Source organism: Petromyzon marinus, chromosome 34 (genome assembly GCF_048934315.1).
Source record: "Petromyzon marinus isolate PM22_M1 ecotype Great Lakes invasive population chromosome 34, UKy_Petmar_22M1.pri1.0, whole genome shotgun sequence".
In the NCBI taxonomy this organism is placed as follows: domain Eukaryota; kingdom Metazoa; phylum Chordata; class Hyperoartia; order Petromyzontiformes; family Petromyzontidae; genus Petromyzon; species Petromyzon marinus.
Window position 1 is genome coordinate 2,779,211 of NC_133700.1, and position 27,334 is coordinate 2,806,544.

Sequence of the window (27,334 nt, forward strand, 5' to 3'; positions counted from 1 at the left end):
AACACTTACTGTTATTGAAAGCCTATCAAATGTAGGTAAGAAGTTTTTATTTATTTATATTACCCATTAATCATGAGTAAAAGGTGGAAGGAATAGATGCAGCCCTGCAATTGCCTGCTCGTGCTCCTGTGTGTGGAAAGATGTCCACTCGGGGCAGCTCTATAGTAGCCACTTAGAGGATGTTTGGCCTACGCTTTGGCACTGGCTAGACATCCTGGAAGAGGTGAGGTCACCCACACTTTACCCCACCACACGTGACCTGCAGAATCATTAGATGCAGTGCAACCATTTTCTACTGCTGGTTTACAGAAGCTGGGGATGGGGCGGGGGAATAGGAAAACTTGCCCGAACCATAGGTAATGTGTTGTAAGTGGATTAAGTCTTATGTTACGCTGAAAAGATGAAATACCTGCACTACTGTGCATATGTAATACTGTCCCTATGCCATTGTGTGGTGCTAATGGTGGCAGTGGTCTTGACTTGCCTGCCCCCTTGGCCAGGAGCAGTCTGTGGTGTGTGCAATAATACGCCCAAGTGCGGGGCGTGGGAACATGCGTGTGCCTGCGCGATGGAATCACGTCCAGCACAGGAATGTGACCACGTGTGGCAGGGCTAGGATCACCTGCAGTTCTTCCTGCCTCACGTTGGCCCGCGGCCTGAGCGTTGCAGTCTGCGTTGATGTTGTAAATACCAAGGGGGTTAAATACGATCCTGCCGCTCGGGCTGCTGTGCATTGCAATGGAGACATTCATGCACCGTGATTGAAACTGTCATTTTTTTATCGTTTGCAACGATATGTCGGTCGTGTTCTGATATGACAGTGTATATTACACACAAGCGTATGACCAAACGACCGGGATGTACCCGGGCTTCGTCAGAATTTTAGATGGGTGACCATGATGCATTCAAACACGAAACTAAAACTATATATGTTTTACCAGGTAAGGCCCCGCTGAGCTATCTAGCTCTTTTTCAGAAGCGAGCTGGCCACAAATGATAGCCCAATGAAGTGGCTTATCATGTGCAAATGAATTGAAGCTAAATACTGTACTTTAATCGCATGTTTATAAATGTCGACGGAAAAAACCGGTAGGACCCATGGAAACATCCACAAGACCACGGGGACAACATGCAAACGCCACAATACATGTGTCAGGGTCGGGATCGAACCCACGACCTCCTGTATACCAGGCAAGGTGGTTAATATCTCGTCACCGGGGCGAGATGTTCGCAAGTGTCAGACTGATACGGTCGTACGGGGATATGTCAGCAGAGGGCAGTGCCGCGGAAGCCATTGTTTTACTGTACCATGTTCCAACATCTATGCTCCCCACCTTCATCAGTTCACACGGAGCAGTGTGTAGTTCAAGATGTGCTTGTATATATTCGAAAATCTTTTAAAACCACACGTACATTCAGATTGCTGTGTTGTCTAAACAAAAATGGCATTCACGCTGTATTGCCTTGCATGAAAATGAGTGCTTGAAAAACATTGTAACTGCTTATGATTTCCTATCTTCTGCATAACTTATCTTATTTCTGTCACATGTTGTCATCGACGGTCTCCATATAGATTGACGAACGTCACAATGGCATGACGACAAAGGCATCAGAAGCCCTCGAGACAAGTGTGCCTGGAGACAAGGATAAATCCATCCCACATCGGTGTGCCACGGAGGGCGTCATGAACTCCCACAGCCAGCCAGGTAAGACCCTGTGCTAGCAGCCGCTCAGCCCCCGTTGTACTGTCTCTTCTTTCTTGGTATTAGCTTGGGCGTCTACATTCGTTCTGAGAAAGCTTCACTTTTATTGTGCTTGCAATTTCTCTCTTGAGAGCCAGAGCCCCCAGAGCATTCCATTGAGGTGAAGTCACAGGTCCAGGCGCCCTGGTTGCTTGTGTAAGAGTTGTGCACATTCTTAGTAAATTGGTATTTTCAACGTTGTCCCCTCAGCACACTCTTGCCCATATTTACTTATATTGCTAATCTGTTATGTTTAACCTTTGACAGTTCTCACAACGTTTTTCCGCAACCAACTGGTTCCGTTTCCAATCTACACAGCCATGCCACGGTTGCAGCTTGTTACGGCTTCACTTGGAATAAACAAGTGAAAAAAATGCAGTGTTTTTATGTCAATGCTAAAGAAATGTGGCTTGCATTAAGAGAAAATGTGGCACATTTATCTGCGCGTATATCATTGGAGAGTGAAACTCACGAGTGACCTGAATTTAACGGCGTGATATTTTAATGGCCAAAAATGTCACTTCTCCATCTCTTCAACGACAGGTCAACAGTTGTCACATCATTTCCACTGCTTCACCCACCACCACCACTCTCTCATTGCTGGGCCCCAATAAAACACAGATATTCAAAACATCTGTTTTAAAGAGGGAGTCGTATTAAAGGGTTTGGCTGATAAAAAGCCACTGTTGTTTCAGATATAGGAATTAAAGATGGAAATATAATATTCCGTGGCATCTGTTCACCTTCTGCATGATGTAAATAAATAATTGCTTTGTATCAGATGTTATACACAGGCTCTTTGTTTAGTCCACAGTGAACCATTGTAATTTCTAAGCTCAACATTCAGGGGTACTTTAGAAAATATTTTAACATATCTTAATTTACAGATACACTCCTACATTCGTGCTTATCGCTTCAAATTCGCATGCGCAATTGATACAGTATTCAAAGCCAAGGGGAAACATACAGAGAGATCTGGTTACAATTTAAACGTTAGGCCAATCATTTGTTAATATTCATGGCCACAGTCTTGCAAACGTCATTATTTTGTGTACTGGTTATCATTGTGTACTTTGGGAGCACTTAAATGGCCTCAAAGGCAGATACGGTTTCTTAATTTGTATAAATTGTTTGGTGTTTAAATTTATTTATCTAAACGCCAGGCTATAGCCACCAGAATGTTACTAAAATTAAGGACGTGCAGTGCGCAGTTATAACCTCTGAGCTTGGCTGGCCGCTGCTTGATTAGAAATTGGCCAGCGAAGGTCTCTGTGGTCTGTCCTTGGATGATTTTAGTAAGTCACATGCCACGTGTGCCTTCCTGGCCCACTCCAAGAGGCTGCTGGTGTTAGATGGCCGAGGATTTTTTCATTAAGCTAATTTAGTGTCAGGTAATTCAATGGCATGAGAAAATCACTTCCCATTGAATCCAGGGCACCAGTGGCCAGCGTAGGCAGCTTCGCGGCTCGGCTTGCTGTGGAAAGGAAGTTGGTAAAATGCTAATCGTGCAATTAAGAATCATTTTATTGAATACGCTGGACTGTGCTGCATATTAGCATTTAGTAATGACCATATATATTTTTTTACGTGCTGGCCATGATGTGCCCCGCAATTATTCAGTTTTACAGTGCGTCGCATTTCAGTGGGTATGTTAAACAGGACCTCCTGTGGTGCAGGGGGAATAATCTATGTTGGTCCACACAGCTATCACCCCCATTAACCCGACTTCAGGCACTGGGCAGGAAATTTCGGGTCTGTTGTTGAAACCCTGGGGAGAAAAATGCGAAAGGTATTCACTTTCTCTGGGTCTTTGCACATTCGCAAGAACAATACGTCTTATTGCACCCCTTTGGGTTACCAGTAGCAATGCAATGGTTATTTTTTTTTACTTTTGGAGCAGTGTTTTTCATCTTTGAGAATATCAGTAATGGCACAAGATGGAGTCGAAATACGTGGGTGCGTCGTTTGAAATGGAATGCCTGTGGGATTCCAAGTGTTATCGAGGCTCATAGACCCAATGCTACTCGTGATTCCTGGAAGCATTGTAGCGAGAGTTGTCTGTGTAAGCATTGTGCCGTTGCCAGCAGCTCATAGCAGGGAGAACATCTTCGTTGTGTTTTTTTTTATTTTCCCCTGGCGTTAATTAATTGGGGCAAATTAGCAGTGTTTTTAAAACAGCCGATATATATATTTTTTTACGAAACTACTGAAACGATTAGCCCGTGCCATTAGCTCTTTTCCACCGCGTACGCGCGTATCCTATGCGATGGGTGCACGAGGCTAACACCGCAACTCCAATGATGACACGATGCTGTGACATTTGAAATTTGGCAGGAGTTGCTATTAACACCCCAATAAAACGAGTGTTTTTACAGTGCACACGGCTATATTTGCTGCAGTGCTGAACACTGCTCGGCGATTCCCACGTGGCACGCCGAAAGCGGGTTTCTTACCGCATAGATAAGAGCGTTTGTTATGGCGCACTGTTATGAGTCCAGTCCAATAGCGAATGCACATCGATGACACATTGAAGTAGGCTCTCTGAAACAACACTGTTTCGAGTCTGTCGCAGAACTGGTTCATACTCGGGGATGGATCCCGAACATGAGCTGGTAGCATGTTCTAGGTCTTTGGGCCGGAGACCCCAGAAACGGCGCTGACCGTATCGCGCGCGGTTTACACGCGGGTCAGCAGGTCGCCGCGAGCCACGGGTCGTAGTCGGTTTAATTTTTTTTTTACTTTAGCCCGCATGTCTCGACGTAAGGATGTACAATTAAATTAACACGCAAAAAAAACACGCGGTGTGGTTTTTTTTTGTGTTCCTGCAGCTATCTTGTGTCCGCTGTGTATTTGACTAACTCGGCTGTGCACCTTGGCCCCCGGCTCACATTATCCGGACCAGTCGCCGCGAATATATATATTTTTTGTCACGCTGTTCGAAGCATTAATAATCTGTGCAGAATTAAGCATCTGTTAGGAAATGTTCGAAATTCTGCCGGCCGAGGGAGATCGCATCTGTTGTTTATCAAACCCACTCCTTTGTGCGCCTGGATGTATTAAAAAAAACAGCTGCACCTGGCTGATGATGGTCAGCATTGAACTGTGTTTATTGGACATGGGCTTGTGCTGTCCTGGATGGTTGCTTGTCAGTGGGAAAGGGCGGCGTGCACTGTATCATTGCGTAATGGACAGTTGAATACTAGAGGGGGGTGGGATGGATGGTCTGGGCACTGTATCCATTTTGCCTAAGTGCTTCATCAGCGGCCAGGGATTATTTCTATAACCACAGGTGTGATATCGCATGCACGTTGGTGACAGCAGAACTATTGGTGAAAAATGTGCAAAGAAGCACCGCTTGGAATTGCGCCAGGAGACGAGAGAGCGGAACACGTGGATCAGAGAAGGAACGCTTTGTTCATTCGAACGCATGCTGCTTGCGTACAGCTTAGCCAGTCCCAATCGCGACGTCCGTCGGCTCAGTGTTAAAGTGCGAGACGCCGTGTCACTGTTAACAGCATGTGGCCAATGCGCCGCAAAAGTGAAATGGACGGTAAATGGAAATGGTCTTAAACAGTTGTTGAATTTTGATCGGTAGAAGAACCATTTTGATATTAGAACCACTGTTGACGAGTAGAAAAGTGGAAATGGAGCGAGCAGTAGTAGGTGCTGGGTTTGCAGAGCCTTGCGACTCATAGAGCATGGGAACCGATGCACGAGATGCTCTTGCTGATCCTGGCCCAAAACTGGGTCACTCTTGGTCCATCAGAGTTGGTTCCAAGCGGTTATGGAAATTAGGCCTGTGTGTATATACAGGGTGTTTCTAGATGGACCCAATTTGAAATCGCTATATCTCTGCAACCACGAATCGCCCACGAATGAAACTCTTACCACTTAAAAGGGCGGGGCATAGAGTTTCAAATGATTACCGCTAGATGCCTCTCCCTGCGCACAAAAGCCCCTAGCCTCAGTCATTCGCAAGACAACACTGCGTCAATGTTGGATAGGTCGCATGGGACCCCAAGACTTGGCTACACTCTTGGCCCCCAAGATCCCCAGACTTCACACCCTGCGACTTTTTCTTGTGGTGATACGTCAAAGACCCGTGTTTTTGTGCCACCATTAGCGACTAATCTGGATGACCTCAAAAACAGAATCACGGCAGCGGTGACTTCAGTGGAAGAAGACTTCACTTTGAGAGGCGTTTGGGATGAATTCAACTATCGTCTCGATGTTGTCCGTACAGCAGGTGGAGGGCACGTAGAGCATTTATAAAATGGTTAGTAAAACTTGATAACTCATTAAACCGTTTGTAACTTTTTGTGTAATTGTAACATGTTGCCATCGTGAAATATCCTGCTTTGAAATTGGGTCAACCTTTTTAAAACATCCTGTATATGGAGAGCGGCAGTGTAGTGGTGTGCGTGCTGCGCTACAAACCCGGCGACCCGAGTTCAATTCCTGCTTACGGCCACTAACACCAATGATGAATATCTGAACTGAACTGTTTTTGGGCCTCCCCTAGGTCGTCTCAGCCTCAAATGAATATCTGGCGTGGTGTGTAAGTATTGCCACCGGTTAGACAAAGGTGGTCCAGCGAGGAGCTGGCCTACCTATACCCTCGTGTACCGTGCCGGCTTTTATTGGTGCTCGCTAACATCACTTGCCCCAACAGTCTGTTAAGGCTATACGGGGGATCTTTTTAGTGGCGAGTAGCAGCAGAATCGGTCCTGGGCCTACCCAAGTTCAACACAAAATTAAATGATTGCATGGTGCAATGCAAAAACATCAGCACTGGGCTGCTGTGCAGGCTTCTAGTCACACTGCCTCCTTGTGTGCCACGTGGACCTTAACAGCACTTGGCCCAACAGTCAACAGGGCCGGAGAGAAGATCTTTGTTATGTTATATACTGCATTTACATTTCAACGTACATTATATATGTATGCGTTTGGAGCGTGCAGTGGGTCATATTAAGGTTGTGTGAGCACGTGTCAGTTACATGCTAACGAGTGGTCATCTTGCAACACAGCAGTATTTACTTAATAGGCTTGACTGCTGATGAGACCCCGAAGGTCAAAATTGGTCCAGTTTGCCTGTTCAAACAAACACGGCTGTTAAACAAATGTCCAAAGGGCCAACAGACCAATGAACAAAAAGTATTTTATTTTTTAATATGCCACGTAACGGCTTTGTGGCTTCTGTCACAATGCGATGCTTTGTGTACACGTGTAACAGTGTCGTTTGTCCGGCGAGTAGGTTTTGGGAAAAAAATATTAATCTGTTTCATTTCATTGTAATTGCACACAACCTCAGTATGTTTTCAATGTCTTTTTTCTGTCCCGCGTTTATGTTGTACCAGCGCCATGCATTCTTGTTTTTCTTCAGCCTACCGAGGCAAAGCGACTGTGTTATTGCAGTGGGCACTCACCTGGTTTAAATAAAGAATCTGACGCACGCGTAATACCCGTTCTCTTGCTGCAAGGTCACTTGCGCATATCGCGTACAGTGCTGTACATCGATGCAGAGGGATTGGTTTTGAAACGTTACGTCCAATCAGTGTGTGTGGAACTTGTGGGAAAAAAAAAACGTGACCTGTGAAACGCGGCGAGATAATTTCCAACGACATTGGGATTGTTTGTTTGTAACGCGTTTTTCGGCGCTAAATGTGTCCTCGCTCCGCACGTCGTCTTTTTGCATGTGCCTGCAGCAGCAGCGTTGGACTGTGCTTGTTGTAGGGCAGAACGATTAATCGATTTCAAATCGAAATCGCAATTTGAAACAATGCGATTAGCAAATCGCAAAGGCTGCGATTTTTTTTGCGATTTGAAAAGTCTATTGGAATTATCTAATGTTGTATTATTATAACTTGATTTAACTTAACAATTGTTCTGTGTTTGATTGTTCTATTTCAATTACAACCTTTTAATAAGTACATGTTGGAAGCAATATCTTTTAAGTTCTCATCCTTGCATTAGAATATATGGAGCAGTTCATATTTTTATGGTATCACGTAGGTAATGCTCCATCACATGTTTTAAATCTGTTACACTGAATATTGAACTGAAGCTTGACTTTAAAAAATGTAATCGCAAATCAAATCACAATATCTGTCAGAAATATCGCAAATAAATATTTTCCCCAAATCGTTCAGCCCTAGCTTGTTGTAGTCCATGCCAAGCGGAGCAGTGAAACGGTGGCAGTGTTGACTCTGAGCTTGCTGGCAACGGAAGCTGTTCGGTAACCAATCATCTATAGTGCAGGGTGTTTGTATAAATTTCAGCCACAATGTATTATGTATTTCATGTTTATTACCGGCGAATACATATAGTTCAATCAATTGCTGCAAAGGGTAGTACGTGTAGAAGTTGTACGGTTAATGGTTATACAGCCGATTGATGACACATGCACTCATTTATAACACAAAACTATAATGAGCATCGTTCTGGAGACTAAGTAGCAATATAAATAATCAAAACTACGCCACCATCACAGATTTGTTCCTCAATGTGAAAAAAATAAATGTATTTTTACATTGTATATATATTTTTTTAAGACTGAGAAAATGTAAGTATTCTTTAAAAAGAAAAATAACTGCTACAAAGGGTAGTACATATTGTGTCCGTGGAGGACCGGATTTGTGAAGGGGGCGTAATATCTGCTTATATTGTGGAGTAATTGTTACATGCCCCTGACAGTTCAGGATAAGAGTGGAGTCGTGGTGAATGGGCTGGGTGGGCTTGGGGCTGATTACAGGTTGAACGTGCGACTGGATTATAGGCCGGAGCTACGCCATCCAAAACATGAAATTAAACTAAAAAAACACGTGTTTGCCTTCATTGAAAATGCACTTTGTATACCGCAGGTTATGGTGATCTTAGCGCAGTTGTGGCTTCTGGCGCTGTTGTCAAGCTGTGATGGTCCTGGCGCAATCTTGGCTTGACAAAATTGGTACCCACTTATAATACCACGCAAATAGCGACGTGAAGCAGAAGAGCAGAAATGGACAGCTGATCCAGGCGATGGGAAATTTAGGGAGTTGGGGGTCACGGAGGTCGCTGATGTGCAAGTGGGAACTTTAATGCGATCGCTGAGTGTGGATGTTGACTCGGCATCAGGGGGTGGGAAGTCGGTGACCATGTCTCCAAACGGAGGATTAAAAAGAGGTTTTCTGTTTTTAGCCGGTCATATGTGTCAGTGGTGAAATAGCAAAAACAGTGTCCATATCTGTTTGCCAAATACACTGGATGCGCTGTGCTCGCAATATTGGCCACTTTTTTGAAAAGCTGTGATTATTTTAATTATTCAGGAAATCACCGAGTGTGGTAGAGCTGACGGCTTTCCATCGACGACATGTGCTCACAATTTAGAATTTCGTGCAATAGATGCTATTATACGCTGTGTTTTACTTCCCCAGTTTGACGAAAAAGTCGGGAAAATAAAGAGACGCTTTCACGTCAGGCCTTTCTGCGAGGAGCCTACTAAAACATCAGGACCTCATTGCGGAACCTAATTGAGCCTCGAGCAGCACAGGCAGGTCACCGAAGAGTCGCGTGACGCAAGGCCGCAAGTTTTCCCAACCGGGCCCCCGGCGTGGCCTGGCAGCGCACCGCCCCAGCCAATGCTGAATTGACAGTTGCACTTCTCTGCAGCGATTCGCGCAGAGTCGCGAGTGATCATGTTGGGTGCCTTTGATTTAAAGCTTTCGTGACTGCAGTAATTAATATTCTTAGCTCTTTCGGTAAAGTCACGTTGAAGGGAAACAATAAAATAATGAAATATATATGAAACAATAAAAAATAAAAATTATTATTGTTTTATATATTTTATTATTTTATTGTTTCCCTTCAACGTGACTTTACCGAAAGAGCTAAGAATATGTTGGGTGCCGTTAAGTATTTCAGTCTTTTAGGCATTTCGTGTGTGAAGCCCTTTACATTCGCAGGCATCAGTCGTGTGCAGCAGAGCTGTCTGAATATACACACCCAACAGAGAATATAGCTAGAGATGTAAAACGTAAAAAAAATTAAAATAAAATCCTCTAATTTAAGGAAATATATAATGAACGTCTACGGTTTTCTAGACAGCTGCCCACCCCGCTTCCCATACGCTGGTAAGAGTCCATTAATGCAAAGCTTGACACGCGAGGGAGAGTTTGCTCCGTAGCAGGGTCCTATCCAGAGGCATTCGTAAGAGCAGGTGCGGAGGAAAGCTCATGAGGCCTGAAGGACGACGGAGCGGGCGGCTATGCCAGGGAGAGGGCGTACGTGCGAGCACGGCCTGGCGCGTTCGCACCCGCTTAGCAGCCGCAGTGTAGCCGGCCACGTGGGGCCCATTTGAATGAACAGACAGTGATGCTGTGTAAGTACGTATGTTGAATTTATTTCAGGCCATTCTTGCCTGTGATACACGAGTGTTGCCACCGCGCTACCACCACCCCTGCCGCTCATCGTTATGATTATTATTGTATGTATGTGTAATGTAGCTCTCAGAGACACAGTCTTGTTCTTTACGTATATCTATTATGAATGAAATCCGCTGACAACTTAACGAGTAACTGCGAATGGCTATATACACTTGGGTCATTAAACGACTATATTCTTAGACAACATAACCCTAGCCTCAAGACGACTCGAAGACGATGGAGACCCACCCGTTCCAAGGCGACGACGGCGACGGCGATTCCCCAAAACAACAGCCCCCAGGTCCAGTTCGCTCCGGATCTTATTCCTCGCACAACCCGGCCACGCCCCTATTCCCGAACTCTCGCTCACCGCACCTGGCCCTGTCAATCTCCACTTTATTACACTTTACCCCCGTTGAGTCCCGTGCTAACCCCTCACGTGACCCTGTCAACACTTGTCCCATCAATCATCATTAGCCCGTCAATTAGTAACCATGGTCCCGGGGAACCATACTGTCCCTCTAATGCTCCGGACTGTCCTTACATCACCCCCCCCCCCTCTTAAAAACATAGCCGTCCCCGGCTAACACGATTTTAAACCAACTTTTCTAGGCCGAACCAAACATTTAACACAATGCAACGCATAACCAATGTTCTAGGACCGAAAAAGAACAACTTACCCCTTAGAAGAACAATGCAGACAACCAAAACAACAACAATGCCACAATCCGAACAACGCACGCAACGCAATCCCCGCGATCGTTACTACCACTCGGGCCGACAGCGGGTCATATACTGCAGACATCTCCTTGTAGGCATCTTGAAGCGTAGCCCTCTTCTCCTCAGGTAGGGCCCAGAAACACTGCGGGTCCATCATCGTCAAGAGCCATAGGTAAAGCTCTCAACGCCTCCTCTTCCGTCCAGCTGACAGACTGGTACGCTGCTCCAAACCGGCAGGTGAAGGCACTCCAATCCCCGCCCCCACCGCTGGAAATTCTCTGATCAAGGACAACCTTCATGGTTAGCTCGGCGGCCCCTCGCCTCGCCGCCGGAGTTGACACCGCCTCCGCAGCCTCCCGCGCAGGCTCCAAAATGGCGTCCGTCGGTTGTGTCGCTTCCCGTGAAATGGCGGCCCCCGACCGCATGGTCTCCAGCACGGAAACTCTGACCGTAGGCGGCCGCTCCACCATCCTTGTGCGACTTTGCGGCTCGTCCCCGGCTGCGCCGGCTCTCGAAGTCGCTGCCTTCGTCGCCACCAACTCAGCGATGGTCAAAAGGAGCCGAGCCGCCTCTGCCACCAAGTCTTGCCACTCTTCCGTCGCAGGTGCCTCTTTCTCTGCACCCTCGGGCTTCGTCACCAGGCTCCCGGGGCTGCTGGGGGACTTCTTGGTCATCCTCCTTCTCCGTCTCTGAAGATGCTAGAGGTGGGTTCTTATTCTTTCCTTTCTTTGGCATTTTAAAAGAGCCACTTCTGACACCATGGTAATGTAGCTCTCAGAGACACCATCTTGTTCTTTATGTATATCTATTATGAACTAGCTTTACTACCTGGCTTCGCCCGAGACTTGGATTCTTGTCTTGGATTAACACACGGCCTACGTGGAGAGTAGGGGGAGGATGCGTGACGTCAGCAGGCACAGATGTGACGTCACCGTTCACTTGCGTGCAAAATATATCCATTTTTGCGCCCCCCCCCCCCAAAAATACAAAAGTCTATTTTGATAATTTTTGCATTGTGTACAGTCTGTAAAGTACCCACATGGCAAATGTCAAGTTTGTTGCACGTCGGGAAGTACGCTAAACATTTTGAACAGACACACATTCACAAATTTCCCTTTGACATATATATAAAGTCCGCTGACAACTTAACGAGTAATCGCGAGTGACTATATACACTTGGGTCATTAAACGACTCTATTCTGAGACAACATAACCCTAGCCTCAAGACGACTCGAAGACGATGGAGACCACCCGTTCCAAGGCGACGACGGTGACGGCGATTCCCCACAACAACAGCCCCCAGGTCCAGTTCGCTCCGGCTCTTATTCCTCGCACAACCCGGCCACGCCCCTATTCCCGAACTCTCGCTCACCGCACCTGGCCCTGTCAATCTCCGCCCTTATTACACTTTACCGCCGTTGAGTCCCGTGCTAACCCCTCCCGTGACCCTGTCAACACTTGTCCCATCAATCATCATTAGCCCGTCAATTAGTAACCATGGTCCCGGGGAACCATACTGTCCCTCTATCGCCCTGTACTGTCCTTACATATGTATGTTGAACTTTTTTCGTATTGTACGTAGCCAACCGTGCTAATCGGGGGTGCGGTGGAAAGGACAACAAACTAAACACACAAAGCAGATCTCAAGAAATTAGTTTTCGATCTATATTTGAAAGTGCATAGCTCCGGAAGGGAGGGTATTCTAGAAGACCACAGAAGCGACATGAAATCATGTGATGTGGTTCGATGCCTAGCTATTCATGGGGGACGGACACAAGCCTTGCATTCTTTCTCTGCATTTCACAACTGCATCAAGATTCCAAAATGTCTTACGGCTCTGAGTTTCATACCATAGAGTCGTGTGTGTGCGTGCTGTATGAATACCTGCATTCGCGTATCTTGCATTTTGTTAGGTGGGTAAAGATGCTTTGATCCGTCATTTATAAATTATTCAATACGTGCTTTAAATCATGTGCGTAATCCTGGTTTTAACTCCTGGTTTGAGGTTGCCTCACTGCTTGAGAAAATGTATTTATGTTTTTATTTATTTCATATATGAAAATATTTATACTGGAGGAATTTGGATGAGCTCTCAAGCTCTTTTTTACAGATGTCCAGTATATGTCATACCTCTGGGGCAGTTGAAATTAGTTCTACTTTGTGGGGAAGTCAGTTGTGGTTGTCCTCTGGGTAGAATGTCGACACTCAGCTGAGGACTATAAACTTTGTAAAACTGGTCAACTCAGCTAATGATTAAACAATGGGCATCTTGAAAGTCTTTTTGTTTTCCTTTCTCCTGGTGTATCCCTCCAGTACAACCACCACCACCACCACACCTAAGTTTTTACTGGCGTCAATAAACGCATAAAACTACTTCAGTCTCGATGCGAGTTTTTCAGATGCTTCACTTTCGAAATAGAATTTCAATAATGGAGCAGTGTGCTAAGGTCATGTGATATTGTGTAACCCATATTTTTTTCTGTCTTTATAAGAACTTTGTCCACATCAAATGTGCCTCATTTTCACCATATACTCACCTCCTGGAGCTGTCTGTGCCACATGAAAGCTTACGGATTGGAGTAACCAAGGGTGTTCTGAAGATCAATACAGTATTTTCTTTTGGGATTTGTGCGCTATTTTTGATATCCTATTCCATACAAGCAATCCCATCGCAACATCAAAACAAGCTTCAATGAGTGTAGCAACAACAGCAACGTAAAAAAGATGAACTCAGAAGCGCTACTTGTGGGAAAATACAGCCTCTAAAAGTGCATCAATACAGGGCACTTATTGGGTAAAAGAGCCCTCTCAAAAATGAATGTAACTTGCACAGGAAGGCTGAGCTGATAGTTTTCTGGGCAGTTCTATGACTTTAAGCAAAACCGAGTGGACTGTGCACTTTGGAATCTGAACCCTTAAGTCCATTATCACGTATAACTGCGGTGCAAACTTAAATCCTGAATTCTCAAAAGCGAGTGAAAACACGGGCTCTTGCCATTGAGTTTTGAAAGAGCGAAAACGCGCATCTCGATTCAAATAAAAGCATAGATTTTTTTACAAAGAGAAATGCAGTCTAGCGATTGTTTCTGATTATATTTTAACGAACCTTCTGTCCATCCAAGGACGGGTGTGTTTCAGTAAATCTGAAACTTGCAAGCGAAAAGCAGACCGCGACGTGATATTCATTGCATCAATTCGTGTGCAATTTTTAAGGGTGCGGTGACACAGACCTATTTCATTTGAAGGTTAATAATACCTTGTTCATCATGACGTCCTTTTTACTTCTATGTCTGAATAGCATTACGGAGATCGCGTGACGTGAGGGTTCCGCCTTTGTAGTGAGGGTTGTAAGATGACGCTGAGGAGGGGGGAGGAGGCGCTTCGCCCCCTCCCCCATGTGGAGTGACGTCACCTGCTCATGATTATTAATGAGGGGGGGGATCCATGTGGAGGACGTCACCTGTTCATGATTATTAATGAGGGGGGCTGGCCGACGTGGAGTGACGTCACGTGCGGGACACAGACATTCTTGGCTCATAGTACAGTGAGGGAAAAAAGTATATGATCCCCTGCTGATTTTGTACGATTGCCCACTGACAAAGAAATGATCAGTCTATAATTTTAATGGTAGGTTTATTTGAACAGTGAGAGACAGAATAACAACAAAATAATCCAGAAAAACGCATGTCAAAAATGTTATAAATTGATTTGCATTTTAATGTGGGAAATAAGTATTTGACCCCCTCTCAATCAGAAAGATTTCTGGCTCCCAGGTGTCTTTTATACAGGTAACGAGCTGAGATTAGGAGCACACTCTTAAAGGAAGTGCTCCTAATCTCAGCTTGTTACCTGTATAAAAGACACCTGTCCACAGAAGCAATCAATCAGATTCCAAATTCTCCACCATGGCCAAGACCAAAGAGCTCTCCAAGGATGTCAGGGACAAGATTGTAGACCTACACAAGGCTGGAATGGGCTAGAAGACCATTGCCAAGCAGCTTGGTGAGAAGGTGACAACAGTTGGTGCGATTATTCGCAAATGGAAGAAACACAAAAGAACTGTCAATCTCCTTCGGCCTGGGGCTCCATGCAAGATCTCACCTCGTGGAGTTGCAATGATCATGAGAACGGTGAGGAATCAGCCCAGAACTACACGGGAGGATCTTGTCAATGATCTCAAGGCAGCTGGGACCATAGTCACCAAGAAAACAATTGGTAACACACTACGCCGTGAAGGACTGAAATCCTGCAGCGCCCGCAAGGTCCCCCTGCTCAAGAAAGCACATATACATGCCCGTCTGAAGTTTGCCAATGAACATCTGAATGATTCAGAGGACAACTGGATGAAAGTGTTGTGGTCAGATGAGACGAAAATGGAGCTCTTTGGCATCAACTCAACTCGCCGTGTTTGGTGGAGGAGGAATGCTGCCTATGACCCCAAGAACACCATCCCCACCGTCAAACATGGAGGTGGAAACATTATGCTTTGGGGGTGTTTTTCTGCTAAGGAGACAGGACAACTTCACCGCATCAAAGGGACGATGGACGCGGCCATGTACCGTCAAATCTTGGGTGAGAACCTCCTTCCCTCAGCCAGGGCATTGAAAATGGGTCGTGGATGGGTATTCCAGCATGACAATGACCCAAAACACATGGCCAAGGCAGCAAAGGAATGGCTCAAGAAGAAGCACATTAAGGTCCTGGAGTGGCCTAGCCAGTCTCCAGACCTTAATCTCATAGAAAATATGTGGAGGGAGCTGAAGGTTCGAGTTGCCAAACGTCAGCCTCGAAACCTTAATGACTTGGAGAAGATCTGCAAAGAGGAGTGGGACAAAATCCCTCCTGAGATGTGTGCAAACCTGGTGGCCAACTACAAGAAACGTCTGACCTCTGTGATTGCCAACAAGGGTTTTGCCACCAAGTACTGTCATGTTTTGTAGAGGGGTCAAATACTTATTTCCCTCATTAAAATGCAAATCAATTCATAACAATTTTGACATGCGTTTTTCTGGATTTTTGTTGTTGTTATTCTGTTTCTCACTGTTCAAATAAACCTACCATTAAAATTATAGCCTGATCATTTTTTCGTCAGTGGGCAAACGTACAAAATCAGCAGGGGGTCAAATACTTTTTTCCCTCACTAGTAAATGCTTGGTTCTTAGACATGTTTTAAATCCTGGATTTAGTGTTTTGGGCTCAGTAGAGTTTGCACGCTGAGCACCCCGCTTCGCAGTCTCTAAGGGAGTGTGACGGCTTCAAGCAGTGGCTTTGTGCAGCTAAACTTAGAGAAATATAATTTTACCAAAGAGGGCTCCACGGTGGCAAGATGTTACGACCTCGTGCGATATACAGGAGGTCTTGGGTTCGATCCCGACCCTGACGCCTGTATATTTGGAGTCTGTGTGTTCTCCCCATTGTCGTGTGGATTTTTCTCCAGGTCCTCCGGTTTTTCCTTCCACATTTACAATCAACATCAACGCCTTTAGAGTATGTGGCTGTTATAAATGTCCACATGATAAGCCACTTCGTTGAGCCATAATTTGTGGCCAGGTCACTTTTGAAAAAAAAAAGCTATATAGCTCAGTGTGATTTACCTGGTAAAATGTAAATTAGATTCAACAATCTATTTTTGTTGTTATCGTATTCTTGCCGTCTCATTCGTATAACGTTATCTCATAAGTTTGTTCGCTTCATCTTGATCATTACCACACACATTAAGACTGCGTATAATTTGCATGCATCATAAACAGTGTTAATGAATGTAAGTGATTTTCTGCACAACTGAGCATTTGGGAGGTACACTCATCTCCCTGTTCCCGAAGGCATACGTATTTATGCGCAGTTCTTTTTACGTGTCACAAAACCCATTTACGACTGCCAATGGCATTATGTAACAATGAAACTATTTAACGTGGGATGCTACAACAGTCTTACGATTGCATTGCACAAGTTCTCCTGAAGGAGCAGGCACTGTTTAATGTATTGCCGTCCGCACGTTTACCTGGCCATTACAGTGGAAAGAAGAGACGTGTTTTTGATGGACCTCGCTCAGCCACTTTGCTCTGTTTTTGCCGTGAACTCTGGCCACTCGCCAGAGGGAAGAGCGAAAGGGGGTCCCTTGAACATACCCCAGGCACCCCAGCGGTCCCTGGTAGGCGCCCATGGAAACCCGCAGAGAGGCTTTGCATCATTGCTCACTACCATCTCCCATTCTTTCGTACGAATTGCACTTGGTGAATTGCCGGCAATGCAGTGGCCTCGTTTATCCATCGTTACACCTAAGTGTACGTACCGCTTGCGCTGACCTTTGCGCTTGCATTCTCCATCCACTGTTTGTCTTTGTTGCCGCGCCTGCAATCTGTGAGATCTCATTTGTATCGCGTTTCAATTCCTACCGCTCGACTTCTACCTTTGCCTTGCAATCCATTGAAAGCTTTTTTGCTTGGCCATTCATCTTAGGCAGCGGGAATCTGCAGAAGCAAAACTTTGTCTGACAAGTTTTCTGCTACGTTTTTGAGCAGAGTAATTCCATAAATTGTGCAAGAGGAAATGTTACATGTTACAGCTGAAATATAATCTGGCAGGTTAGTTTTATTTCATAATAAAGAAATGACTGAAGTCTCATTGAACGCGGTTCAGAGTTTTCCTAAGTTACTTTTGGGCCTGCCCATAGTTTAGCTTTTTCTGGGTAATTTCCCTCTTCAAAAAAATATACTACTGCAGAACATGGCTATACACTTATTGAATAGCCACATTTAATAGTCCACCTTACTTTAACAGGCACACAATCATAATAGAACTAAGCATTGGAAGCATCAAAAAAATAAGTTAAAAGGAAAAAAACCGTAAATCTTATCATGGTTAATACGGCTGTGTGCTGGCCAATTGTATCATCTGAATCTCTGAATGTTTTAAGATATTGGAAGCGTAGCAATGTGAAAGAGGGTGACATTGTTTTTTTTTAATGAGAGCACCCGATCGTGAGACCGTCACAAGCCTCTTGCGGTCCGTTTCCCGGATGTGGCGCTTGCAACACGCTCACCCAGGGCGTTCACTGGAGTTAACGCTTATTGAGAAGTATCATTAGCAGTGCGATCAACAAGACGGTGTGCAGCTGGTGATCGCTCGTTCTGCTCGGTGATTCGTGAGTTATGAACCGCGAAACGGTTGCCTGTAAAATAGCATGCTCTGGCCTTCTGACGTTTTGTGTATTACGAACAACGTTACGGCAACCTTAGCTTTTTGTGTCGAAGATTTTTGTACGTGTATGCCTCGTCTGTAAGTATACATCAAGAATTAACATTTCTCAGCATGAGAGAATGCTGTTAAATTACTGGGGTTTTTTTTTTTGCTAAATATAATTAACCAATAATTTCAAATATAAAAAAATAGACTTGAAAATGTACACATGATTAAAGCAAATTCACGTGCAAAGTTTACAATTGCGGGCACCATACATTCATAGGCAAGGCAAATATGCTTTGTGTGCACTCCTGTGCTTTGAATCTTTATTTTTATTTCCTCTTTCGTAAAAGAAACTATAAACCTAATTGTGCAACCGCGCATGAATGGTCACCCGCAGTCATTTACCAGAATTCACGTGATTTCGTAATCTGCTCACCGATCTCCACGGCTTTCCATGCCCCACCAGCATTGCTTAAAACATTCTAAATCCACGTCGGGGTTACGGGCTTTGCAGTGTAAATATGGGATAAGAATGTGAACAGGTAAGCGGAGAATAATCGGCATTAATATTCTTTTTTGCCCGAGTGGGTGTTCCCTCCCCCACCCACCCCACCCCTCTGGAAGCATCTTTTGGTTGACTTGCGCTGATCTCACAGGATTGTTTTGAGTGCGAGGCGGCGGGGAGAAACGTGACATTATAGGCACCCGCCGCCGGTATAAATAGGGGGTGGGGGGGCAGTGTTTAAATGTTTTGATGCGTGTGCAAGAAAATGTGCGCTGCGGGGGTTGTGCGATTTGCATTGACGTAAGGAGCAGCCTTGGCGTGCAGGCGGTGGGTGGCCTCTCTCTCCTCTCTCTCTCTCCTCTCTCTCTTCGGCGCTGTTGCGAGGGGCGCGCTCGCCGCGGACCTGGGCTGCGAGTAAAATCAACAACAAGAAACCAGCGTCGATGTTTGGAGGAGAAGGCGTGTGGGGGGGGGTGGTGGTGGTGGTGGTGTGTGTCTCGGGCACATTTGCTGTTCGTGAGTTGAGTGGGGGGGGTTTAGTTATCGCGGCGAGGCAGGGCCGTTTTGGGGTTTTTTCTCCGTCAAAAAAGAGAGCGGCGAGGAGCGGGAGAGATTGAAGCGAGGATTAAAAGACGAAGGAGAAAAAAAACCACCGCGTTGAAAGAGCGAAGCAAGCAAGCAAGCATCGGCGTCTCGTTGACTTTAGGCGTACAAAGGGAAATCGCCTTGAAACGCCGCCGCTGGTATGTACTTACGCACGTGGAATTTTTTGTTATTATAAATATATAAAAAGCAATACATTCCGCGTCGAGCTATATTTAAACTTCGCAAACGGTCTACAATTGTAAAAGGGGTTTCCAACGCTCTAGGTGAATTTTAATACGAGCTATTGGGTTTTATTAAACGACAACAACAACAGGACCACTCCGCGTCGCGCTCCTGCGGCCGCGCGCTTCCTCGACGAAGGGGCGGCGGCGGCGGCGGCTTCGCTCGCGTCGCCGCACGCTCGGCTCCGTGGGGGGCGGGGGGGGGGGCACAGTGCAGGCTGCTCGCAGCTCTCATCAGCCGAGCCCCCCACGAGGTGTCTGTGGGGGGGGGGGTAGTGAGCGCACAGTGCAGACTGCTCGCAGCTCTTATCAGCCGAGCCCCCCACGGGGTGTGTGTGGGGGGGGGGGGGGGGCACCGCCGAGCCACATTCGCACCTCATTGGTTCGCCGCACTTAAACCTCGCTGGGTGTTGTGCACCCCCAGCGTGTTGGGGTAACACGCTGGGGGTGACGGGGGGGGGGTTACGCGGTTTATTTTGGCTCTGCGGCAAACTGCGGGGAGCGGTGGTGGTGGTGGGGGGGGGGGCAGCGGTGGTGGTGGGGGGCGGTGGTGGAGGGGGGGGGGGGTTGGTGGTGGTGGTGGGGGGGGGGGGGCAGCGTTGGCCCCGCTCGCGCCGGTCCCCAGCCCATTTCTCGGGGCAGATTAGGGTCACGGTGGGTCTCGTTCACCACGTGCGCGATCGAGCCACCATAATCCGTGTTTTCTGACTTTACAGTTTTTTTTTTTTAAAATGCGGCCACGTTGACGTGGCTTCAAGCGAACGCACGGCGGTGCGTGCGGAAGGACGCCTGCTCTCGTCTCTCCGTCGTGTGGAATCGTCGATGCCTATAACCTAGCTACCTCGTCCCCGTCACAATGCAGACGTTACCTCTATTGTTGGCGCGAATAATGCGGCGTATGTGTGCGAGCTGGGCCCTTGGGCTCATGTAGTGACCCTTATGCCGGCTGCTTTAAGATCTTCTCCACTGGAATTATACAAGTGACTGAACAGTTCAAACCGTGTTTGCACGACCGTGCATTACCCCGGGTTTTTAGTGCGCTGGATGTAACAATACTTTCGCTGGATGTAACAATACTGAACTTATCCGAGTGCCGTTCATTGTAAACACGTGTAAATTAATGAATGTAAAAAAACCCCAAAACATTTGGGGCAGATATACGTAATGCGCGTGTTGCAGGTAATGAATGGCTTTAGCAAATAACGCGCGTGTGTTCTTTTAAACGTATACACATGCCACGAATCGGCCACTTGGGACCATTTTCATGTTGGCGCAATAAATCCCGTTGGGCAGCTTGTACAGTTCACACAGCAACTCGGCATCAGGCAGACGTGTGTGCGTGCGTTTTGACATCCGTAAAAATCAGTAGCTTAACAGACGAAGTCGATGTACTTTGTCAGGTTCGCAGGTTTCAATTGGGCTCGATTTATATTTTGTGTGAATTCAAAAATTGGAAGCAAAAATGGTATTGTTGATGACAAAGCAATTACAGCAACCAATGGAAAGGGACTGCAGGAAATGATAGAATCACTTAATACAGAAGGCTGCGAGGTCGGGCTTGAGATAAATACTGTATAAAACAAAGAAATAGTCTCAGACAGAAAGTTCGCCATACAATTAAAGGTGTCTTTTGGACGGACACAGCTGGAAGACCGGGATCAACATTCTCAAAGAGACGGACGAGAGCGCGTTAGATTGCCTTTGCAAAATTGAGCTTTTAATAATGAAAAGCAACGTAACCATAATGCTTCAGGAGGGACGTTTTAATAATTGTACATTGCCTGCGTATGACCGTGTGGATTAGAAACGTTGACAACGAAAATGGAACAAAGTTTGAAAAGTCTGCAAGGAAGAATGGCGAGATGCATGCAGGGAGCACGTGGCTTTATAGAACACAAACGAGTTGAAAAGGTCACATTGTGAAGCAGAGTCAGTGGGCTTGAGCCGGACACATCGGCGGTCAAGACTAATAATGGATGGCAGCCAAAGGGTGAAACATGTCTGAGGGTATGTCCATTGTGGAGATGGAGCAATGAAATCAGCTCGCATGCAACCGCTAAATGGATTTTTTGCATTATGGCCCTGTGGGAGATGGTGGCGCTTTGTGTGGGTGGGGGGGAGGAGGCCTTCATCTACAAGTGGATAGGTCATGGCTCATCGTGAAGATGTTGCTCAAGTCTCCTTCTCACTCCTTCACACACACGTGCATCGTAATGCCTTTGCCAATCTTCTTCTGACTTACTGCAGGAGGTGTTTCTCGCGAAGAGTCGCCCGACTGCTGCGTTAACGAGCAGCCAATAACCAAAGAGACATTCTTTCTCGGCTGATCTAAAATATCAATGCTGAACAATGAGCGCGAAGCAAATCTACACATGTGCCTCCAAGCTGGTGTTGGCGGTGTTTAAAATTAATGTAATTGATTGGTAGATTAACTTGAAACGCGACAATATCTGTTTGACTTTGGAACTGCACGCTGGGTGAAAATTACACCATATTTATCTTAATTGGTATTTCGATGTTGTGCCTGCACATGATAAAATGGAAAAACTTAGATTGTGAGAGCATGGAAATTATCATTCTGATGTGTAAGGTTTCCCTAGAAACCGCAGCACACTACATGAAGGCATTCACATTAATTTGGCGGTCATACTTGCATGTGTATGCCGGTAGACACCGATGTATGTACATGTTGAACTTTAGTCAACTGTGCTAATCGGAGGTGTGGCGGAAGGCCAACAAACTAAACACAAAAAGCAGAATGTCTTTAGTTCCACTCTGTGCTGATTGAACTTAAGGGCAAGTTATGCATTTTTACAATTTTCACCCAAGTTTTAATGCCCTCCTTGAGATTTCCTTAACGTTGCTTTTCCATTCGCAACAAACATTAGCGCTGCTCATGCAATTTCTGCAGTGTAAAGATGGTGACTCACCGCTTTTATTTGAGCTGCGTGCTCTTAAAATTATAATCATTTGAGAGCATTTTTCTCTAATGCTTGTTTTCGATGTTTAATTCTTTAAACCGTATACGTATACAGCTCCAGAGGAAGGTTAAAAAAGTACATAGATAAAAGCAATTCTTACTTGGAGATATCAGGCTAATAACAGTAGTGTCTGTTCCTTGCTTGATTATTCGTGTTATTTTTTCCCCCCAAATAAATGACACTTGGGTCAGTTGACAAAAGCTGTAATATGCTTTTAAAGATTTTGAATCCTACCCCACAGTCAGAGCTCTGTTGCAACGGTATTAGGATACAATCTGCCAGCACATGGGTCACCATCATTAGCCATGCTGGCCACAATCGCACTGTGGCCTGTCTTTTAATTTTCCATTTATGAAGGAGAATGTGGCCATGCAACCCAAGCTATGGACCATCTAGCAAACCGCTATAATCTGCACTCCTTCAATGGAGAAATAGCAAGACGACACGAACTCTCTCCTGAAGCCCTCTTGTGGCTAGCAGACCTTGACATTGGCATTTACAGCCTTAATATATTGCCATGCACAAGAATATAATAATCAGTTATGATCAATTCACGACTGGATGAAGGCTTCCCCAATGCACGGCCATCGCTCATGGTTCTTTGGTGCGAGAATCCACCCAGCACCTGCACACGAACTAAATTCATCATTCCATCTCTGGGGTGGACGATCCTCTGGAGTGCGTTCCATCCATTGCCACGTGGCTATTCCTGGAGATTTGCAGCAATAAACATGAATACCTAAGGTTGCCCAGGCAGCAACATTTGCACAAAAATGCCTGTCGACCGTAAGTTGAACTAGTACAGTGTTCTTGATTGCAAGGCCCGCGGGCCACTGGCGGTCCCTGGTGGCCTTTAGTGCAGCCCCTAACGTGCGGCCCCCAACAATACAAAAATGCGAAAACAACTCATTGCAGTGTGGCGGCCCTCACACTGATGTCTTAACAGCGAAAGTGGCCCCCCTCTGAAAATTGGTGAAGAACACTGAACTCGTGGATGCAGTTTGTTGCTTGAGCTTTGTGTAAGCCTTAGGAACACGGGAATGAATTAGATGCTGGGAAGAGAAATGGTTTCGGTACGTTCCTGCATAAACAGCGGCATAGAGCTCTCAATGTTATAGAAAGTTGTATTGTGATTGTTATTGAAAAGTGCAGGTTCAATAGTGATGTAACCAATCCCTGTGTAACAAAATGAGTAACGTTCAGTCATGCAGAGTTCCTGTTTCTCAGTGTGTCCAAAAGTTGTAACACTGCGTTTGTATAAAAACTTCACTATACCCACGTAACTATATTTTATGCAGCTACCACTGTAAGGTAAAATTGTTCCTTCTGTTTCAAGGAGTGCGAGAACAGCCAAGTGAATGCATCCAATTTCAAAAAAATTCTTAACAGTTGGGAGGCGTGACATAATAGGAAATAATTTGAATTGTACAATCGGTGGCAGGCTAATAGTTTAGCCTTTGCTGACGTGTGTACATATGCCACCTCTGAAGGATCTCAAAATATACAGCTGCAACATTTGGATAGGAAAGCAGGCCCTGCGTGTGCTCAACTGAATGACTGCGCACTGATCTCATGTTCATTTTGACTCGCATGGATCAATCGACAACCCCATGTTCAGCCTCCCTCCACCTGCGCTTTACAAATACTTATTCGTGTGCACACCTGCGGACGGGTGTCTGGAATACTCTTTGAGTCCTTCGTCATATTATAAGCTTGAGCTGTGTACATAACTGTCCATGGTGTTGAGTGGTGGCACAGTGGTTAGCGCATTGCACGATGACCACAGAAAGCAAATCTGAAAAGGCCTGGGCTTCCCCCGCTTCACCAACCTGTACTGACCTGTGTAGTGAAGTATGGTCAAACTACCCTGGCATCGGGAGGCATTCATTCTGCAGTGGATTGACAAAAGGGTTGAGATTTTTTTTGTTTTTATATCCCATCCACCCTCTTGCTCAATATTCTCAGTGGGCTCTGTTTCTGTTTAGGGGCCTGTATTGACGCTGGGAACATTTCACAATGAATGCTGTAGTTGAAATGTCTCTCGACTGTTAAATCAGAGGCTGCTGCTTTGGGCCTCAACTTGTTGCCTTGAGAATGCATATCCCTATAGCTGCGTTGAGTATAATCCCACGGCACCTTGGATTTATAAACCAGAAGGGGGGGAAACAAAGCCCCACAGAGCTGAAGTGAATGCGTCATCATCGCCCCTTCGCTCTGCTCCGGGTGGCAGGCTACTGGGCAAACGCAGCTCATGCTCTGCTCCGGGTACATTTGTGAGCAAGCATAGGCTGAGAGGAACAAAATGAATCGCATACCAATAATAACGGATATCGTACAGGCTAATTCATCACGTGCATTACGCTGGTTTTAGCAGGTGATATCAGTTTATTAAATAATTCTCACGTGGCGTTAGCACAAGGAGTACAAGCAGACGTGACATTATGAACCTATTCAGCCGATGTCTCGTTGCTTTTTATTTATGATGGAGATGGCTTCGCATCACAAGCCGTGTGTGTAGATGTTAGAAGTTCCTTCCGTGAACACATCTGCTACAAATTAGAGAGAGGTTGGATGTCACTGCTTCACGTAATATCCCCCATCACAGTCTTTAAACGCCAGCTATTAACATGTAAAACATGTTTCACATTGCTTGGAGATCTTGGTTTCTGAGCTACTAATGATTGAGGATTTGAAGAAAGCAAGCCTTGTTCAGCTCGTAGGTTAAAAGGCTGGCCTGTTTTCTTTTTGTTAATCCAATAAAATTCCTAAATTAAAAGTAACATAATTGGGGAAATGTTGTTCCCTATTTTTCCATCTTACCGCGAGCAAAATGCTCTTGTTGTTTTCTGTAAGAGTAACCGCTAACTCAAGTGGACAGCCTTCGAGTATTTTTAGACGCATACTAAATGTTCCGTAGCTTTTCATTGCTCTTTTGCTCTTGGTTTTTTCATTAAAGGCGAACAAAAGCCCGACGTGAGCAGCATGCTAGCCATACGCGGTGCACCAGCCGCCCCTCTGGCACCCGTCACGTATTGACGAATAAATAAAATTAGGTTTCTGTCCTAAAGGGCGCTTGCATTGATATTTGGATTTTTATTTTTTGGTCGCTCTGCTTATTTTATACGTGCGGCGTATGAATACGAAATCGTTTCTGCTCTTGTCGGTTGATTAATTGAATCCTCGTCAAGAAAGGGTCTGGCTGGAAGAGTGAGAGAATCGATTATTTGATCGCCTGGTTAACATAGGGAAATCAAGGGTATGTTGCGTAAGTTGACAATTAAGCTGTATTGATATCGAGAGCAGGTAGGAATGCATTTGGGAAGCTGAACTTTACGATGTGAAACAGTACCAATTTGTTTAAAGATAGACGTATTTAGTCAGTATTTAGTACCTGCACTGACAGGGTTCACAAAAACATGAAAATTCATGAAGAACATGGGACAAGAGCTGAAAAGTTCACTAAGATTCATGGAGAGATCCACGCTTGGTATTACCCTGAGAGACAGAATTATCAACATATGGATATAGCCAAGGGAGTGGAATATATCTCAGATATGATGTAACTGTGAAGTCAGGTCGTTTGCAGGCCCAAGTTGGAATGTTCGATTCCATGATCGTGTAAATGATGATGACGATTTTGGGGGGAGACTTTCATCCAGCAGTATTTTGATAAGTTCTAGATTTAAAGCTTTCGTGACTGCAAGGATCCATACTCTTTGGTTCTATTCGGTAAAGTCACGTAGGTAAAAAATAAAACAACAAAAGGTCCAGTTCAATACAGTACGCAAAATTCGTGATCCCATCCGTGAAGGATGTCATTCCTGACTTACAGTACCCCGGGGTTTACAAATCGAGTTGTACCTGCGGTGATTGCTATATCGGGGAGACAAAGCGACATGTCTCTGACCGAATTCGCGAGCACAAATCAGATTTGAAACACGGCAGAACGAATTCTTCTGCCGTAGCTGATCACTGTTACAACGCTGTGGGTGATCACGATATAATTTTCTTCGATACCAAGGTTCTTTGCAAACCCACGGGGTTTTTATCAGAGATTTGTTAACGAGGCAATTCAGATCTACAAACACAGACACAATTTCAACCGAGAAGATGGTTTCAAATTAAGCAACCATTGGAAAGGTGTTCTAAATCGAACCAAACATTAAATTAATTTTCAATGGTGCAGTATATTTTTCAAGTAAAGGTACCCCAAACTTTTGCAGCTCTTAAAAAATTCCCTTTTCACACCATCAATAGGTAAACTCCCTCTCCCCCCCGCGCCAACCGGCATGTTCACCCGCATGTACACCACCTCTACACCGTTCATCATGCTAAGTCGGCTAATCAACTGCTAATTTTTATGCTAATTCCTTTGTCAAGGCACCTTGTTTCCTCGCACACAGCTTAAAGGTCGCGGTCTGAGCGTGGCTGTGTTTCACTCCAGCGCTGTCCTCGAGACAGCCTGGTCCCTTCAACTGATGAAGGCCGCTTGTGTTGTGGCCGAAACGTCGTGATTTTTGTTGTTTTATTTTTTTACCTACGTGACTTTACCCAATAGAACCAAAGAGTACGTTTTGATAAGCTTCGACGATGTCGTCGAGGTTAGCTGCTCGTCACTTGCCCTCGGTGGCGTGGCGTGCGAACCCTGAGCTGGCCGTGTCTGCCCCGCAGGCGCCCTGCCCTCGAGCGTGCGGCCCGAGCTGGAGGCAGTGTTCCGGGGGCCCCCCCTGGAGCAGCGGGGCCCCGACCCGCGCTCCTCGCTGCACCAGCAGCTCAGCATGGACATGGAGATGCTGCGCCGGAACCACCAGTTGCAGCAGCAGCTGCTGCTCGCCGAGTTCCAGCGCAAGTACCAGGAGATGAACCAGCAGCATCAGTCCGAGCTGCAGGACCGCCTGCAGGTATAATACCGCGTTGCCCAGCGGGGCGCTCGTCTGCTCGTCGATGATGAACCTTTACGAATCGAGCGATTCGC

The 27,334-nt window shown here is 45.7% G+C and overlaps 1 protein-coding gene across 5 annotated transcripts in view; it reads left to right on the plus strand.

Moving 5' to 3' along the window:
* Positions 1-27,334, plus strand: part of LOC116948580 (histone deacetylase 4-like) — an 85,304-nt gene that overhangs the window by 17,175 nt on the left and 40,795 nt on the right. For 2 of the 5 annotated variants that reach the window (XR_012945915.1, XM_076071622.1), the window contains exons 2-3: positions 1,574-1,706; positions 27,031-27,260. Coding sequence is in view for 4 of the 5 variants with exons in the window: in XM_076071622.1 (XP_075927737.1) it covers positions 1,595-1,706; positions 27,031-27,260 (342 nt within the window). In the remaining variant the exon portion in view is untranslated. Of the gene's footprint in view, positions 1-1,573; positions 1,707-15,229; positions 18,589-18,685; positions 18,879-19,072; positions 19,295-27,030; positions 27,261-27,334 lie in introns of those variants that run through there. The other 3 variants (XM_076071626.1, XM_076071624.1, XM_076071623.1) reach the window with 3 other exon arrangements.